Source organism: Notolepis coatsorum, assembly GCF_963971535.1.
Source record: "Notolepis coatsorum genome assembly, chromosome: 12".
Classification (NCBI taxonomy): domain Eukaryota; kingdom Metazoa; phylum Chordata; class Actinopteri; order Aulopiformes; family Paralepididae; genus Notolepis; species Notolepis coatsorum.
Window position 1 is genome coordinate 28,642,581 of NC_140176.1, and position 19,981 is coordinate 28,662,561.

The window sequence follows — 19,981 nt, forward strand, 5'->3', positions numbered from 1 at the left end:
ATATGTAAAAAATATATGTACGTACACATTTTGATACAATAAGTAAATATATTACTTATGGCTATAACATAACGTACATGATGCACCCTTTTTCCTGTGGTGGACTAGTACTTTATTTACATATTTTAAGTGAGTTCAGCTGTTAGCTACTCCTAAAACATAAAATCTTTTCTTGTACCCTCTCTGCACAATGCTCTCTCCTGTACACACACACACACACACACACACACACACACACACACACACACACACACACACACACACACACACACACACACACACACACACACACACACACACACACACACACACACACAACACGCGCACACACACACACACACACACACACACACACACACACACACACACACACACACACACACACACACACACACACACACACACACACACACACACACACACACACACACACACATCATGAGACTGATCTCATTGGTTGGTTTTTCTCTTGATCCAGTCCAGGAAGTTGTATACGTCGGCGTAGACACCGGGGCGGTTCTTCTTACCGCAGCCCTCTCCCCAACTCACCACACCGGTTACATAGTGTACTCCATCCTTCTCACACACCAGAGGACCACCTGAGTCTCCCTGAGAGAGAGAGAGAGAGAGAGAGAGAGAGAGAGAGAGAGAGAGAGAGAGAGAGAGAGAGAGAGAGAGAGAGAGAGAGAGAGAGAGAGAGAGAGAGAGAGAGACAGAGAGACAGAGAGATCAAATAAAATAGTCAATTATTTACAGAAAGTGTCTTGCGTATAGTGTATGTGCATGTTAAGGTGCAGTGCAGGGTGCGTGTTTGTGTGTGTGTGTGTGTGTGTGTGTGTACGTTCAAGAGTTTCTTTAAGAGGTGTGTGTTCATGAGTTTTTTGATAGGGCTATGAATTGAAAATGGGGGACCCTGATGTAAACAAGACAAACGTCTTTCTCTGGTCTGCATCCCCTTAACAATTGTATGTATTGAGCCGTACTGTATTGTACCCATTCTGCAATCTGTTAAATAAAGTTTTCATTCATTCATTCATTCATTCATTCATTCATTCATTCATTCATTCATTCATTCATTCATTCTATCTCCTGTTCTTGTCCTTGTTCAGGAGTCTTGTGGCTTGTGGGGAAAAGCTGTGCCTGAATCTGCTGGTTCTTGTGCGGATGCTCCGGTACCGTTTGCCATCATATGACATTGTTACTCAGCTGATAGAGTTGTGCCCTTCCTGATGACTTGTCGTACAGAACTTCTAAGTCGCTTTGGATAAAAGCGTCAGCTAAATGACTAAATGTACATGTAAATGTATATGTTCATCCTCTTACATTCTTATTTACAATATTTCGTGTACTATCCCTTTCCCTAAACCAGCGTACATATTTAGTCTGGAACCACTTTAACGACCAATTCTCTCATAACAAAGTATCTCAGGTTCCGCTCGGCCAGGTGCAGCTCATCCTCCCAGGCTGCATCTCCCATGAGAACTACCTGTGTTTTCCTGGATGCAGGTGACCACAATTCTGTCTAATTTCTGCTCAGACGCTCATATGTACATGTGTGCTCCCTGAACTTTGAACTGAGGAACTTCTGTGATCACAGAACAGAAACAAACTACTTTCTTTGGAATAGCTTTGACTCGATTTCAATTTGTGTAAGCTCACTGGACTTGGAAAAATAATTTTCCTACATTTTCCTATTACTCTACATACAAATGTTATCTATAGCACCTTTAATAAGTACTTGAGGAGGAGGTACACACCTGGCAGGAGTCGATTCCTCCTTGCATGACGCCTGCACAGAACATGCTGTGGTCCAGTATGGGGCCGTAGACGGTCGGTCCCATGCAGCGCTCCTGAGAAATCAGGAGGACGCGAGCATCCAGCAGCTGGCTGCTAGAGGTCCCTGACAGACGGGAATCACAACCAGAGTTAACATGAGACTGAGAATGAAATGATACATGAGATTGAAAGATTGACAGTGAGAATTGAAAGGGATATTCCACCATGTTTAGTCATGCCAGTTAGGGTACAGACCCTCTCCTGAACCGCTTGTAACTCACTTTTAAGAAAATGTAAGTCTTCGGAAAGTGCATTTTTCAGTTCCGATTTTATTACCGTCGAAATGTCCGTTTTCAGCGAGAGAAGAATCTCTGATTTCAAGGCTCGTTCTTGGCGGGGGTGGGGTCGCTACTGTCGGCGGGACTGGTTATATTTCAGATTTTTTTTTCCACTAGCCTAGCTTTAAAAAAAAAAAAAAGGGGGGGGGGGGGTGCACTGTTGAGCTGACAATGGAGTAGCATGCTTTTAGTTTGAGCTCTCGTCAAACTTCTGTTTTATTTTAAGTTAGTGAGCGTTTTACTCCACAAAACTTTGGGAATTCTGCTCCGAATATATTTCTTAAGTCTCCACTACTAGGTCCAACGCAGCCCCGACATCGAGTCCCGCTGTCCCGCCGACAGTAGCGACCCGCCCACGCCAAGAACGCCAGTGATGGACACCACAGCCTTGAAATCAGAGATTCTTCTCTCGCTGAGAGCGGACATTTCAACGGTAATAAAATCGGAACTGAAAAATGCACTTTCCGAAGACTTACATTTTCTTAAAAGTGAGTTACAAGCGGTAAAAGTGGAAATACAAAATAATACCGCTGTAGTCCACACGGAGATTGACAAAATGAAGGCTAAGAAAGTGGAAGGCGGGCTATCAACGTGGTCAGACGAGGTAGCAGCTTTGCAGACCACAGTTAAGTAAGGGCTTCACACTTATGTAATCTAATCTTATTGTGATGTATAATATAACTGATAGGGCATACAGACTCTCATCTGCATCTTTGTTTACAATGTATATTTTTCTCATATTTCTATATTCAGAGTAAATTATATAGTTTACACTGTTTATTTTTCTCATATTTCTCTATTCAGAGTTAATTATATTGTTTACCCTGTTTAATTGTCCTCATATTTCTATTGATTAATAAGTTAATAAGTACATTTTATTGCCTATATTTAATATTATTGTCTTTCTACTATTACTATTACCCTGCCCATACCTGTACCTCCCCTCCCCCCTCCCGCATGCTGCTATGACGTCCAAATTTCCCCAAGGAGATCAATAAAGGACTCTCTTATCTTATCTTAATTGTCAAGACCGTGTGAAGGGGTCTTACTGTTTTCGGTGCGCCCCCATCCTGAGACCACACACTGGGTCCTGGCAGGGAAGGGCTGGTCTGGCAGACAGGCCGTCTTCACAAAGCGGGTCTCCTTGGCGCAGTAAGGGCCGGCTGTCTCCTCCAGGCGGAGCAGGGCTGCACAGGGCAGGAAGCTTGTTTAGTACTTTACACCCAGCCTTAAAGCTAGCTGCTGTGGGTAAGACCTGGCTCGTTTAATGTCTTAAAGGGGCACTTCACCAAAAAACAATGCTGGTTTTCTTTGCACATAACACACATCCAAAAACTCTTTTATTAATTTAGTTTGACAGTAATTGAGAGTGAATGAGTTTGAATATGACCACCAGTGATCGTTATAAAGGTGACAGTATTATATAAGGTAGTATTTCTCTCACCAATGTCATTGTAAATGGTGTTGGGGGTTAAATTATGTTACAATGTGACAGTATTATTTAAGGTAGTATTTCTCTCACTGATGTCGTTGTACAGGGCGTCGGGGGGTAATTTTGTTACAATGTGACAGTATTATTTAAGGTAGTATTTCTCTCACTGATGTCGTTGTACAGGGCGTCGGGGGGGTAATTTTGTTACAATGTGACAGTATTATTTAAGGTAGTATTTCTCTCACTGATGTCGTTGTAAAGGGCGTCGGGGGTTAAATTATGTTACAATGTGACAGTATTATTTAAGGTAGTATTTCTCTCACTGATGTCGTTGTACAGGGCGTCGGGGGTGGCTCTGTAGGCATCGTGGACGAGGGCCTGTCTCACCGGGACGGTCTGGTCAGAGGGCTCCTCCTTGTTGATGTTCACCCCCCCCAGTACCACCTGCATGTCAGAAGCACCATCACTGCAGGAACAGATGAAGAAGCAGTGTTGTAGTTAACTGCTTCTGGTTTGATTGATTGATTGATTGATTGATTGATTGATTGATTGATTGATTGATTGATTGAAAAGTTTATTAACAGATTGCAGAATGGGTACAGTACAGTACAGCTCAATACATACAATTGTTAAGGGGATGCAGACCAGAGAAAGACTTTCGTCATGAAGTTAAAGGTGCTATAACATTTTTATGTAGAGTAATCATTAAAAAAATAAAGTTTTGTTGTTTGTTGTTAATGTTGTTGTTTACATGTTGCAGGCATGTATCCCCTGCCTACTTCCCAACCTTGTGTATACTGTTTACTTTTACTCATACTCATATACAGTATATCCAGATTAACATTTTTGATTGCCTATATTTATTGTAACGTATAATATAACCGATGCATACAAACCCTCACCTGCTCCTTTTAATTTTCTCATAATAAAATTTTCAGAGTTAATTATATTGCCTATATTTATGTCTTTCTACTATAACCCTGCCCATACATGTACCCCCCCCCCCCATGCTGCTATGATGCCAAAATGTTCCTAAGAGGATCAATAAAGGAATATCTTATCTTATCTTATTTCCCACACGTGGAATGCACCCGATTGGATAAATGACATGCTGGTGCTCTAGTGCGACATCTAATGGCAGAATGTTATCTATAGTTAATTACTGTACAAAGTACACATTTCCTTCAAGTCCAGCCGCTGGTAACTCCTCTGTAAGCGGGCTGTGCATGGTTCTTCTCAGGTACTTTACATGCAGTGGCTGGCGGTCAGGACCCAGCAGGAGGCGATGAGGATTCCTCCACAGTAGTGGCTGAAGGGGAAGGACGTGCCTCTGGGTCGGGTCTGCAGGGACACCTGCCATGGGTGGGCCCCGGGTCGGGCCTTGACACCTCCGAGGATCCGGCCCGAGTGGGCAGTCGAGGGCAGTGGCCGGGGCTTCCCACACTGGGTGAACTGGGGGGCCGTCTCCTCGGGCGGGCTGGGTGTGGATTCAGCTGGGTGGAAAGGAATTTGCGAGTTGGGTCTACCAGGGTTGACTGTGTTGACCAGGGTTGAGTGTGTCTATCAGGGTTGAGTGGGTATACCAGGGTTGAGTGAATCTACCAGAGTTGAGTGTGTCTATCATGGTTGAGTGGGTATACCAGGGTTGAGTGGGTATACCAGGGTTGAGTGAATCTACCAGAGTTGAGTGTGTCTATCATGGTTGAGTGGGTATACCAGGGTTGAGTGGGTCTATCAGATTTGAGTGGGTATACCAGGGTTGAGTGTGTTGACCAGGGTTGAGTGGGTCTATCAGGGTTGAGTGGATATATCAGGGTTGAGTGGGTCTACCAGGGTTGAGTCGGTCTATCAGGGTTGAGTGGGTCAACCAGGGTTGAGTGGATCTATCATGTTTGAGTGGGTCTATCAGGGTTGAGTGGGTCTATCAGGGTTGAGTGTGTTGACCAGGGTTGAGTGGCTCTATCAGGGTTGACTGTGTTGACCAGGGTTGAGTGGCTCTATCAGGGTTGAGTGTGTCTATCAGGGTTGAGTGTGTCTACCAGGGTTGAGTGTGTCTACCAGGGTTGAGTGTGTCTAACAGGGATGAGTGTGTGTGTGTGTGTGTGTGTGTGTGTGTGTGTGTGTGTGTGTGTGTGTGTGTATATAAGTATGTATGTATGTGTGTATATGTGTGTGTGTGTGTGTGTGTGTGTATGCATGTGAGTGTGTATATATGTGTGTATATGTGTGTATGTACAGTATGTGTGTGTGTATATTTGTGTATGTACAGTATGTGTGTGTGTGTGTGTGTGTGTGTGTGTGTGCGTGCGTGCGTGCGTGCGTGCGTGCGTGTGTGTGTGTGTGCAGCACCTCCAGAGCACTGCTTGATGTTACAGTACTCCCACTCCAGTTTCCCTGCTCTCTTGACGTAACACCAGGGTCTGTCGTCACCATCTGGGTTCCTGGTCACAACATCACAGCCTGATCTCACTTCAAATAATGTCAATACAATTCTTATCGACCACAGGAAAAGGGTACATGTTGTATGTTGTTACCTGTATGTTATAGCCATAAGTAATATATTGACGTATTTACAAATAAGTACATAAGTACATATTCGAAAGATTTGAACTTTTAACGTTTTCAGAAAATACTTTACCTCAAGACTACCAAGACACTCAGTTTGTTTTGGACTTTTGGCAATACGAAATGTAAATATATTACTTATGGCTAAAACATACACAACTTTTTTCCTGTGGTCGGTAGTTTATTTACATTTTGTGATGAGACCGTGTTGAGTATGGATATAAAATAGAGGACATCAGATGTCTCATCGCTGTCTCATCAGTTGTATTTTAGTCTCATCTGTCTCAATATGTTTCTGCAGAAACTTTACATTATGTTGTTGTCAAAATCCTCCTAGTAGCACCTTTAAACACAGAGAAATGTCCCAAGTGAACCATATGCTTCATGGTAACGGTATAGGAAACCTTCTCTTTCAGAGCGGAAGCAGGACAAGAGCTGGAGATCAGAGTTTTCACTAGACCCTCTTTACATTTAATAATAACTTTACATTAAAAACATTTAATAATTACATATCAGCTTGTATTGTCTCTTGTATTGCTTGTATTCATCAGTAACATCAATATGTACAATGCCAGAGGTAGGGATGGAGAAGAAGAGGACTCAAGACTTCTCCCACGGTGATATCTTTTTAAAACCGTGCAAACTATAAAGATATCACTTTAATAATAAAGATAAAGATATCACTTTAATAATAAAGATAAAGATATCACTTTAATAATAAAGATACATCACTTTAATAATAAAGATATATATCACTTTAATAATAAAGATAAAGATATTACTTTAATAATAAAGATAAATATATCACTTTAGAAATAAAGATGAAGATATCACTTTAATAATAAATATATCACTTTAAAAGATATAAAAGAAAGGAAAATACCTGCAGTGGTTGTGAGGTCCAACGGCGCTTTCGTCTCCTGATCTCACCAGGATGAAGTAGGAGTTCCAGTCCAAACACTCCTCTCCTGTGTCCGTCTTGCTGACCAGGCCTGCGTACGTGTCACCTTTTCCCTCGTAGCAGTGATCGGGGGCTGGGGACAATTGACCAGAAGTATGTTATATATACTGTATATATATATAAAATTCCTCATACAATATAGGGGTTTATCTCAGAAACACAATCACAGTTAACTTGTTTTGTACTTTTTATATTGTATTTGTATTTATATTTTATATTGTATCTATAGTATATATAGATACTGGACTGTATAGGACTGTAAAGCTCTGTATCCCCCCTGTACCCCCCCCCCCCCCCATGCTGCTTTAACACCTGAATTTCCCCAATGGGATTAATAAAGGATCATCTTATCTTATCTTATCTTATCTTATCTTATCTTATTCTAGCATTAAGAGCTCTTACGCTCCAAATGACGTTCATATTCTAGCATTGAGGGCTCTTACATCAACATGAGGTTTATATTCTAGCATTGAGAGATCTTTGACCCAGATGAGGTTTATATTCTAGCATTGATATCTCTTACACCCAAATGAGGTTCATATTCTAGCATTGAGAGCTCTTACACCCAAATGAGGTTTATATAAGTCTTATGATTATTAAAGTGTTTTGGTTGCTTTAACAAAGGTGTTAAGATGTCTTTGTAAAACTATTTACCAGTTTCACAGAATCTCCCGGTGTATCCATGTGGACAGGCGCAGCTGTAACGCCGGTTTCCCTGGATGCATCTGGCTCCATTCAGGCAAGGATTGGGGTCGCAGACAGAGGATGGTACTGAGACAAACCAGACATCCAGTATTCACATATATGAACAAAGCATACAGTCATCTCCTGTCTAGCCCTCATCATCTCCTGTCTAGCCCTCATCATCTCCTGTCTAGCCCTCATCATCTCCTCCTCTCCTGTCTAGCCCTCATCATCTCCACTCTTGTCTAGCCCTCATCATCTCCTGTCTAGCCCTCATCATCTCCTCCTCTCCTGTCTAGCCCTCATCATCTCCACTCTTGTCTAGCCCTCATCATCTCCTGTCTAGCCCTCATCATCTCCTACACTCCTGTCTAGCCCTCACCATCTCCTACACTCCTGTCTAGCCCTCACCATCTCCTACACTCCTGTCTAGCCCTCACCATCTCCTACACTCCTGTCTAGCCCTCACCATCTCCTACACTCCTGTCTAGCCTTCACCATCAGCTACACTCCTGTCTAGCCCTCACCATCTCCTACACTCCTGTCTAGCCTTCACCATCAGCTACACTCCTGTCTAGCCTTCACCATCAGCTACACTCCTGTCTAGCCTTCACCATCAGCTACACTCCTGTCTAGCCCTCACCATCTCTTAACTCCTGTCTAGCCCTCACCATCTCTTAACTCCTGTCTAGCCCTTACCATCTCTTAACTCGTCTAGCCCTCATCATCTCCTCACTCTTGTCTAGCCCTCATCCTCTCCTGTCTAGCCCTCATCATCTCCTCCTCTCCTGTCTAGCCCGTATCATCTCCTGTCTAGCCCTCACCATATCCTGTCTAGCCCTCATCATCTCCTCCTCTCCTGTCTAGCCTGTATCATCTCCTGTCTAGCCCTCACCATCTCCTCCTCTCCTGTCTAGCCCTCACCATATCCTGTCTAGCCCGTATCATCTCCTGTCTAGCCCTCACCATCTCCTCCTCTCCTGTATATCCCTCATCATCTTCACTCTTGTCTAGCCCTCATCATCTCCTGTCTAGCCCTCATCATCTCACACAGCAGTATTCAGTTTTTTGCTGATACTGTATTTCTTGTTTTTTTATCTCCACATGCCTCTCCTCTGGACCCCTGCCCCAGTCTGCCTGGACTCAGCCCTCTGTATCCCCAGCCTAGTCCTGCTCCAGCCTAGTCCTGCTCCAGGCTATTCCTGCTCCAGCCTAGTCCTGCTCCAGCCTAGTCCTGCTCCAGCCTAGTCCTGCTCCAGCCTAGTCCTGCTCCAGGCTCCCCTCTAGTCTTCTCTCCAGCCTAGTCCTGCTCCAGGCTAGTCCTGCTCCAGTCTCTCCTCTAGTCTTATACCCAGCCTAGTCCTGCTCCAGGCTCCCCTCTAGTCTTCTCTCCAGCCTAGTCCTGCTCCAGCCTAGTCCTGCTCTAGGCTCTCCTCTAGTCTTCTCTCCAGCCTAGTCCTGCTCCAGCCTAGTCCTGATCCAGGCTCCCCTCTAGTCTTATACCCAGCCTAGTCCTGCTCTAGGCTCTCCTCTAGTCTTCTCTCCAGCCTAGTCCTGCTCCAGCCTAGTCCTGCTCCAGTCTCTCCTCTAGTCTTATACCCAGCCTAGTCCTGCTCCAGTCTCTCCTCTAGTCTTATACCCAGCCTAGTCCTGATCCAGGCTCTCCTCTAGTCTTAAAACCAGCCTAGTCCTGCTCCAGTCTCTCCTCTAGTCTTATACCCAGCCTAGTCCTGCCCCAGTGGGGTCTCTTAAGTCCTGAGTGGGGGGAGAGAGTTGTGTGTACTCACATGCTGAATTGGGGGAGAGGGTTGTGTGTACTCACGTGCTGAGTGGGGGAGAGGGTGTGTGTACTCACATGCTGAGTGGGGGGAGAGGGTTGTGTGTACTCACATGCTGAGTGGGGGTAGAGAGTTGTGTGTACTCACGTGCTGAGTGGGGGGAGAGAGTTGTGTGTACTCACGTGCTGAGTGGGGGGAGAGAGTTGTGTGTACTCACGTGCTGAGTGGGGGGAGAGGGTGTGTGTACTCACGTGCTGAGTGGGGGGAGAGAGTTGTGTGTACTCACGTGCTGAGTGGGGGGAGAGGGTTGTGTGTACTCACGTGCTGAGTGGGGGGAGAGGGTGTGTGTACTCACATGCTGAGTGGGGGTAGAGAGTTGTGTGTACTCACGTGCTGAGTGGGGGGAGAGGGTGTGTGTACTCACGTGCTGAGTGGGGGGAGAGGGTTGTGTGTACTCACGTGCTGAGTGGGGGGAGAGGGTTGTGTGTACTCACGTGCTGAGTGGGGGGAGAGGGTTGTGTGTACTCACATGCTGAGTGGGGGGAGAGAGTTGTGTGTACTCACGTGCTGAGTGGGGGGAGAGGGTGTGTGTACTCACGTGCTGAGTGGGGGGAGAGGGTTGTGTGTACTCACGTGCTGAGTGGGGGGAGAGGGTGTGTGTACTCACGTGCTGAGTGGGGGGAGAGGGTTGTGTGTACTCACGTGCTGAGTGGGGGGAGAGGGTGTGTGTACTCACGTGCTGAGTGGGGGGAGAGGGTTGTGTGTACTCACGTGCTGAGTGGGGGGAGAGGGTGTGTGTACTCACGTGCTGAGTGGGGGGAGAGAGTTGTGTGTACTCACGTGCTGAGTGGGGGGAGAGGGTGTGTGTACTCACGTGCTGAGTGGGGGGAGAGGGTGTGTGTACTCACGTGCTGAGTGGGGGGAGAGGGTTGTGTGTACTCACGTGCTGAGTGGGGGATGAGGGTGTGTGTACTCATGTGCTGAGTGGGGGGAGAGGGTTGTGTGTACTCACGTGCTGAGTGGGGGGAGAGGGTGTGTGTACTCACGTGCTGAGTGGGGGGAGAGGGTGTGTGTACTCACGTGCTGAGTGGGGGAGAGAGTTGTGTGTACTCACATGCTTTGCAGTCACTGCCCTGGTAAGGAGGTCTGCATTTGCACATGTAATATGGTGCTTCCTTCAAGTTGACGACACAGTCACCCTGACCACACTGAATGTTCTGGCAAACGTTTTTCACTGAGATTCCAAGACAAGATAGTATGAGATACAGGTAGAACTGATCCAATTAAATATGTATTCTTACTTTGTGCACAAACTATATTCACATAAAGGAATGGGACAACATATGGGAAATGCACTTGCCGTCTTCTCCAGAGTCAGACAAGAAGATAGATAGCAATTTCCTCTCTGTGCGTTCAGTAAAAAGCTCTCCGGCTGCAAGCTAGCCTAGCTTAGCACAAATGTTGGCCAAAAACACATCTCCCGGAGTTTTAAGCTAGGCTAATGGTCCTTATCCGCTTCCATTCATTTGTGCTAAGCTAGGCTAGCTTGCGGCCGGATAGCTTTCTACTGAACGCACATAAAGGAAATTGGTATCTATTTTCTTGTCTGACTCTCGAAAAGATGTTAAACACATTATTATTACATATTAATAACAGCCGGCTACCCTGCCTGTGACTGTGGTATTGGAATCTAGTGCTAATCTCATTGATTCTACTGCCACCTGACACCTACTACACTCACACTGTGATTATTACATTGTGATTATTACACTGTGATTATTACATTGATTATTACACTGTGATTATTGCATTGTAAGCCTCGTACATTGTAACAATAGAATGTGACACCTCTACATTGTAACAATAGAATGTGACACCTCTACGCTGTAACAATATAATGTGACTCCTCTACGCTGTAAAAATAGAATGTGAATCCTCTATGCTTTAACAATAGAATGTGAGTCCTCTACACTGTAACAATAGAATGTGACTCCTATACACTGTAACAATAGAATGTAACTTCTCTACACTGTAACAATAGAATGTGACACCTCTACATTGTAACAATAGAATGTGACTCCTTTACATTGTAACAATAGAATGTGACCCCTCTACACTGTAACAATAGAATGTGACACCTCTACATTGTAACACTAGAATGTGACTTCTCTACACTGTAACACTAGAATGTGACTCCTCTACACTGTAACAATAGAATGTGACTCCTCTACACTGTAACAATAGAATGTGACACCTCTACATTGTAACAATAGAATGTGACTCCTCTACACTGTAACAATAGAATGTGACTCCTCTACACTGTAACAATAGAATGTGAGTCCTCTACACTGTAACAATAGAATGTGACACCTCTACGCTGTAACAATAGAATGTGAAGCCTCTATGCTGTAACAATAGAATGTGACTCCTCTACACTGTAACAATAGAATGTGACACCTCTACGCTTTAATGGTGTGAATATGTTAGAATTCTTACCTGTTTGACACCTCTTGCCTGTATAAGGCTCAGGACAAGTGCAGATCTCTTCAGAATTTGTCCCAACCGCACAAGAACCTCCATTGAGGCATGGGCTGGGAAGACACACGTCTGAAAATGGCAAAGAAGTCTATTATTATTAAAGTATTTTTTGAGAAATACATGTGTTTGATGCCCCGTCTAGCTTTCCATTCAAACCTATTGACACAAATTATTTTATTACTATTGTTGCTAGCTAAATAAAGAGGAGTGCTCTTCAACATAAATAAACCTGTTTCTCTTTAACCTGATGCATACACTATAAATGTTTTCTTTATAAAACAACATGCAACGGCCCACATGTGGGCCCTCTTGAGGATGATTTTCCCACGTTTTTCTACAACTCAAGTTCAGACCTATGTTACTCTATTTCATTAGCACTAAAAGTGAGTTTTCTGTATCAGAAACTTCAGAATGTCATCTTTCAAAAGAGACCAGGCTCATGCATGTGCATTAAGTATAAAGTATAGTATTTTGGTTTGCAAAAAAAGTATGCAGTCCTCAAAAACGAAAAATTAAATGGCCAATTTTGGGGGCCCCTGAGCAGGCACGTGCACACATAGAGCCCAAGGGGTGCTTGAGCACCTGCCCTTTGGCGCATACAGTCGAATGCTGGTATTACACTCATTGAGGGACACGAAGAAGTCAAGTCCGATGGGATTTGGGAATCTCAAATACAAATCGGGATTGGAATAAAAAATGCATTTATATTAAACAATACAGAATATACAGCACTTCTTGGGGTCTGTAGGGTAAGCACTTATTCCCTCCCCCCTGAACATTTATGGAGAAAGTCAGTGATAAAAGTGTCTTTCAAGGATAAGTGAGCTCCTGCACTGATTATTATAGTTCAATATTCAATATTTGATCACCAAAACCCCCCAAAAAGCATAAAAAGCCCCCCCCCCCCCCCCCCCCCCCCCGCGCCCCCGAAAAGGGCCCTTAAAAATCGTGCTTCGCACGCCCGGTTAAAACACACATAGGTATAGTGCCCTTTTCAGCCTTTGAGCACCTGCCCCTCTAAAGTCCTGTGCACGTCCCTGCGCCTGGTAACTTTGAGGAATTTGTCTTGAAATCATCATATTAGATTCGATTTGATTAGAATAGATTAGATTAGGTTAGATTAGATTAGATTAGATTAAAATATATTGTCATCATGCAGCACAAGTACAGTACAACAAAAATAAGTTGGCATCCAACCAGAGTGCAAATGTAACAGTAAAGTACAATAGTATTATACAATGTACAAGTGATTCAACTGGAATAATGCTAATCAGATGTATGTACAGAGTTGGCACTGTATAAAGACACTATGGTAGTAAGTCATACTGGCCAGTGGTATAACTAGTATTATACAACGGCATGCAAATTTCTCGATTCTGATTGGCTGAAACAGTCATTTTACACGTCTTTATTGGCAACAATTCCACGCTGCTGGCCCAGGACCCGCCCACAACCGAACCACATCACATCACTCCGCCGGATCACAAGAAGGTGGACAATAATCTTTACAAATGGATATGTTGATAGCGACTAAACGACTAAATATCAAGCGATTCTGTCACAGTGAATGTCTTAGTCGTTTAAACAATGTTGGATGATGTAATTGATGGGTCTTGAATCATTCTGTAACAAAAGAAAAATCGCGGATTGATTGATTGATTAATTTTCATTTTTTTTTTCAATTTCTTTTCCTTTCGACTGTCAGCGCTCGCTCTAGTCTCCACCCACCGCCACACACCCCCCCCACACACACACACACACGCACACACACGCACACACACACACACACACTCTGCCTGCAACGCGGGGGATAGTCAGACTGAGAGAGAGAGCTGGGTGCTGCGCTGTTCTAAGTGAGCATGGCCTATTGAGTTGATTGATTGATTGATTGCTAATTTTATTACTGTACGCTTGGTTTCCAACTGGTTAAGTTTAGGCCCTCTACAGTAGGTTTAAAAAAATAAATAAAAAAATAGGGTGAAGAAAAAGTTTTTTTCCTATAGGGCAAAGAAAACTTTTTAATTTGTTTTACCTACCTTCTATAGAAGCATCTAAGAATGAAGTTCTATGGAAAGTAGGTCTGCATTCCCTTAACAATTGTGTGTATTGAGCCGTACTGTATTGTACCCATTCTGCATCTGGTAATAAAATGTTCAATCAATCATTCCAATAATACACAGTTGGATGTGTTAGTTGGTTGGATGCACTTCAAGCTGCTTCCACATGAGGCAACTTCTCTCAATCATTCCAATAATACACAGTTGGATGTGTTAGTTTGGTTGGATGCACTTCAAGCTGCTTCCACATGGAGGCAAATTGTCTTTTTTGTAGTTGCGGGAACTACTTTTTCTGGCGGATGGTTTTTTCAATAAACCTTCGATTAATGTGTGTTTATTGTATAGAAATAAGGTTGGATTAATGTGGCAGTTGTATAACAGCTTTACACCACTTGCAGTCGTGATTTGTGAACAATAAACCATGCCTAGGGGGGTCTAACAACCACCCCTAGGCATGGTTTATTGTTCACAAACCACTCCTGCGCGTGATGTAATGCTTAAAGAAGGGATATATACAGATATAGATATAGTTTCTACAAGTATGTAAACAGGAATATATGCAAGTATATTCAGACAGGTGTTGAAAAATATATACGGTATATACAGTATTATTGTACATGGCTATCATACAGAGTTATATTTGTAGACTATAGTTTGAGGTAGGTAGTTGTGATTGCAGTGTAAGGCAGTTGTAGACAGTGAAGGCAGTAGAAGGTATACATTGAGTATAGTCAACAGAGGTCAGAGTTCAGAGGTCAGATTATATAAGACATTCACACAGGAACATCTACATCTCAGATGCCACTCACTTGATTCGTCGATGAGATCATACCACCAGTCATTTGTGTCCAGGGTGTCGAATGGTGACTCCAGGTTATAGTCTAGTCCATAATCAATATCTGCAGAGGAAAGAGAATAACCCATGAATACCGACAAGAAATCCACAATCAGTAATGTATTTTATTTTGCTGTTATGTAAATGAGACAGTAGAGGATGTTCTCACACTCTGTGTCCAACTGAAACGACAGAACAGCAGAGAACAGGACAACAATTTAGAAATAATGCAAACAAGATGTAGATAGATAGATAGATAGATAGATAGATAGATAGATAGATAGATAGATAGATAGATAGATAGATAGATAGATAGATAGATAGATAGATAGATAGATAGATAGATAGATAGATAGATAGATAGATAGATAGATAGATAGATAGATAGATAGATAGATAGATAGATAGATAGATAGATAGATAGATAGATAGATAGATAGATAGATAGATAGATAGATAGATAGATAGATAGATAGATAGATAGATAGATAGATAGATAGATAGATAGATAGATAGATAGATAGATAGATAGATAGATAGATAGATAGATAGATAGATAGATAGAATAACTTACAGCTGGGTCGTAGCCTGCGGTCAGCAGCACAGTCAGGCTGAGGAGAAGAGCCACGCAGATCATCATGTTGCCGTGAGCAACGCTGTAATGCAACACATCACAATGTTGAAACAGAGCTTGAGCTTTATATGCCCTGAAATCCTGCTTCCTGAACAAACACACATCTTGTCAATCAGCAAACTGCATCGATCCACCCAGAGTTCACATCTGACTTACCTGTTCTACTGCTTTTAACTGGTTCTTTTAGCCTCTTTTACATCACAAATCAACAAGTCAAAAACAATTTGATTTGATTTGATTTTATTACGGATCCCCATTAGCTGGTGCCATGGCAACAATGAATGTACAGTAGAGTAGATGATGTTGTGCCCCGATGCCCTCATTTGTTGACTGTCCGTTTTCCCTTTTCACCAGCCTGTGAACTTGGGTTCAACACCCTGTTAGACTGTGTTGAGCAAGCCTCCACTTGGATCCGACATGATTTGTGGAACTCCCTCTGGTGTTGTGGTCGTGGTATTCACTGACCTTTTGGAAGTATTTCGACATGTACATGGGTACCTTAGTGGTGTAGTGTAGACCTTGTAGACCAGGCCCATTGGTACCCCACTCCAGGTCCGGTCATCCACCATCACCACCATCTCCGGCCAGGACATTCCTCTCTCCACCCTTGTCACGAACTTGGGCGTGAAAATGGACCCCCCCCTCTCATTCGAGACGCACATCAAATACATCTGCAAGACCTCTTTCTTTCACCTCAGGAACATCTCAAAACTCCGCTCCTCACTCACTCTGGCAGATTCTGAGAAACTTGTCCACGCCTTCGTCTCCTCCAGGCTGGACTATTGCAATGCACTCCTCATCGGGATCCCTAGTAAAAGCATTCAAAAACTGCAGACCATCCAGAATAGTGCTGCTAGGATCCTGATGAGGGTGCGCAAATATGACCACATCACCCCCACCCTCAGATCACTTCACTGGCTCCCCGTGGAACACAGGATCGAGTACAAGGTCTCCCTCCTCACTCACCAGTGTGTACACGGTGGTGCCCCTGCCTACCTCAAGGAACTCCTCACCCCCCAGTCCTCCTCACACTCCCTCCGCTCCGGCACAGCCTACCGCCTCAAATCCCCCAGGACTAAGCTGCACACCATGGGCGATCAAGCCTTCTGCTCGGCCGCGCCCAGACTATGGAATGCTCTCCCCAACCACCTGAGAGCACCACAAACTGTTAATACTTTTAAACGTGGACTCAAGACCTACCTTTTTAGAGAGGCCTTTTATTAGTTTTTATGTCTTATTCATATGTTGTTCTGCTATGTGTTCTTCTTTCTTATATATCCATTTGTATTCTATTCTTTTAAACTATGTAGCACTCTGAGACTCTCAGGAATGTAGGGTGCGTTATAAATTTATTATTATTATTATTATTATTATTGCAAGTTGCTGTACTCTGTCGTCTACTCTAAGCCATCCTAGGTTGTCAAAATGGGCAGGGGTGTGGTGGGTTTTAGGAGTAAGGTCAAGCAGTAGTCTGACCAGTTTGTTGTGATGTTTGTAATCTTGTTTTTAGTGCCTTTGAGGTGCTTTGGTACCATCTTCTTTCTTTCGTGTAACGTCAGAGGTCCAACTCCGTATCTTGTAGCCATGCCCTTAACTCTGGTCCCACATCAAAGAGGCTGGCTTCCGAGGGTGGTTTGTATAGGGGGCAGATGGTCAGGATGTGGTCAACAGTCTGCTCAGGGTCTCCACACTCACATGCAGCGCTGTCTGCCAGGTCCCACTTCTTTAATGATGCTTTAAAGCGACCAACCCCAGATCTTAAACGGTTCAGCAGAACCCATTGCCGGCGTGAAAGATCGTCTCCTGTGGCGCCATCTCCTGGATCCCAGATGTGGTGGTGGATACGGGTTGGCCCAGCACTCTCCCACTCTCTCTTCCAGGCTGCCGCCAGCCATCCATTTCTGGATAGGTCCTCAGTGGTGGAACGGAGCATCTCTTGTGCCACCTTGTTGTAGGGGTGGCGGGACTTGAGTCTGCTCATAGGTGCTGTTGTTGTTGTGGTGTTGTGTAGGATGTGCCAGTCATGCTTCACTGCCTTCCTTGCTAGGGCGAGAGTGGCAGCCTCTCGTCGTAGGCCAGCTGGTGCGATTCCTGCAAGGACTGGCAGCAGGAAGACGGGTGTAGCCTTCAGGCATCCAGTGATGATCCGGAGGGCGTTGTTAGTAGCCGCATCAACTTTTTTAACGTGCAGGCTTCTGCTCCAGACTGGGGCACAGTACTCTGCTGCCGAGAAGACCAGGGCTTGGGTGGATATCCGAAGGGTCTTGGCAGTGGCTCCCCAGGTTGTACCTGCGAGGCGTCGGATCAGCGCAACCCTTGATGTTGTCTTTGCCCTGACATCTTCGAGGTGTTGTTTGAAGGACAGTGTCCGATCCAGACGCACGCCAAGGTATTTAGGGGCTTGCTGGGACTCCAGACGCTTGTGGTCAGCATATACCTCCAGTTCCCTCTTGGCATCTCTGTTGCAGAGATGGTATGCTGCTGAAACGGTCTTGCTGGTGCTGAGCTGTAGGCGCCACTTTTGTAGATAGGCTACTAGGATGTCCATGTCTTGGTTAAGACCGTCCTCCAGTGCCTTCCATGTGGGTCTTCTCAGCATGATGGCAAGATCGTCCGCATAGCCGTACTTTCTGGATGCTGTGACTGGGAGATCGTAGATGTAAATATTAAACAGCATCGGAGAAAGGACTGACCCCTGTGGGACACCGTTCCTCAGTCTTCTGAGCCTGCTGCGCTGGCCATCGCTGGTGTGTAGGACAAAACTGCGGTTAGACAACATCTCCATGATAAACTTCAGGCACAGCCTACCGCCTCAAATCCCCCAGGACTAAGCTGCACACCATGGGCGATCAAGCCTTCTGCTCGGCCGCGCCCAGACTATGGAATGCTCTCCCCAACCACCTGAGAGCACCACAAACTGTTAATACTTTTAAACGTGGACTCAAGACCTACCTTTTTAGAGAGGCCTTTTATTAGTTTTTATGTCTTATTCATATGTTGTTCTGCTATGTGTTCTTCTTTCTTATATATCCATTTGTATTCTATTCTTTTAAACTATGTAGCACTCTGAGACTCTCAGGAATGTAGGGTGCGTTATACATTTATTATTATTATTATTATTATTATTGCAAGTTGCTGTACTCTGTCGTCTACTCTAAGCCATCCTAGGTTGTCAAAATGGGCAGGGGTGTGGTGGGTTTTAGGAGTAAGGTCAAGCAGTAGTCTGACCAGTTTGTTGTGATGTTTGTAATCTTGTTTTTAGTGCCTTTGAGGTGCTTTGGTACCATGAGGTGCAAGCATAGTCGTAGTACCCTTGAATGAGTGCTCCTGTTAGAGTCTTCAGGGTATTCTTGTTTTTAAGGAAAGTGAGTGAAATCGGCGAGAGTTATTCCTCTCCACAAAAAGGGAAACAAATTGGAACCGGGTAACTACAGACCTATTTCCATCCTGGGCGTGTATATGAGCAAATGAGCTCCTATTCTCCTGTATATTAATGACCTGAAAGCAGCTTGCTCATGTGACATTTTTTTATATGCGGATGACTCCGCCTTACTAGTGTCTCATAAAGACAAATATATTGAGCAGATATTGAGTGCAGAACTAGAGAAGGTTAGTGACTGGCAAGGCTACAACAAGCTGTCCCTCCATGTGGGGAAGACTGAGTCCATCCTATTCGGGTCAAAGGTCAGGCTCAGAAAATCGCCAGGTTTTAACATTAGAATAGGAGATACTGTTCTCACCGACAAAACATCTGTGAAATATCTTGGTTGCATCCTGGAAAACAGCTTATCAGGGGAAAGCATGGCTCAACAAGTACTTACAAAGATCAATAACAGGACTAGATACCTAGCCAGAATCTCCCATTTTTTAGATCAGTCAGCGATGAAAATTCTTGCTGGAGCACTCATACAGTGTCACTATCTATGACCTGTGTGGCTCCTGGTACAACAGCGCCCCCAAAAATCAGAAAATAAAACTACAGACATCACAAAACAAGCTAATCAGGGTAATACTAAGGCTACCCGCCCGAACCCACCGTGACCCATCACACTTTGAGAACATGAGATGGCTAAAGGTGGAAGACAGAGTCAACCAAATAGGGATGTGCCTAGTTCACAGAATCGTGCACGGGGTAGTGCCAGTGTACTTTGTACAACTACTTTAACCGAATCAGGGACACCCATGCATACCCAACTAGGCGTAGCTCAACTGACTTTGTGCCAGTCAGATTCAGGAGTTGTATGGGGAAGGAGTCATTTTTGTATTCTGCAGCTGTCTTTTGGAACAGTCTGCCCAGTGACCTGAAAATCAATGCTGTTAGATTCAAGTCCAGCCTAAAGACATGGCTCAAAAGGGACTATAATTAACCTAGACACTCAGCAA

The 19,981-nt window shown here is 44.3% G+C and overlaps 1 protein-coding gene across 1 annotated transcript; it reads right to left on the reverse strand.

Moving 5' to 3' along the window:
• Window positions 1-450: 450 nt before the first annotated feature.
• LOC311237812 (hyaluronan-binding protein 2-like) lies at window positions 451-18,383 on the reverse strand (the record flags this gene model as incomplete). The annotated part of the gene is made up of 11 exons (XM_084325789.1): window positions 451-609; window positions 1,758-1,900; window positions 3,164-3,301; window positions 3,870-4,012; window positions 4,796-5,039; window positions 5,896-5,987; window positions 6,995-7,145; window positions 14,939-15,028; window positions 15,134-15,146; window positions 15,539-15,620; window positions 18,292-18,383. The coding sequence occupies 11 exons, from the start codon at window positions 18,381-18,383 to the stop codon at window positions 451-453; spliced, it is 1,347 nt and encodes a 448-aa protein (XP_084181915.1).
• Window positions 18,384-19,981: the final 1,598 nt, after the last annotated feature.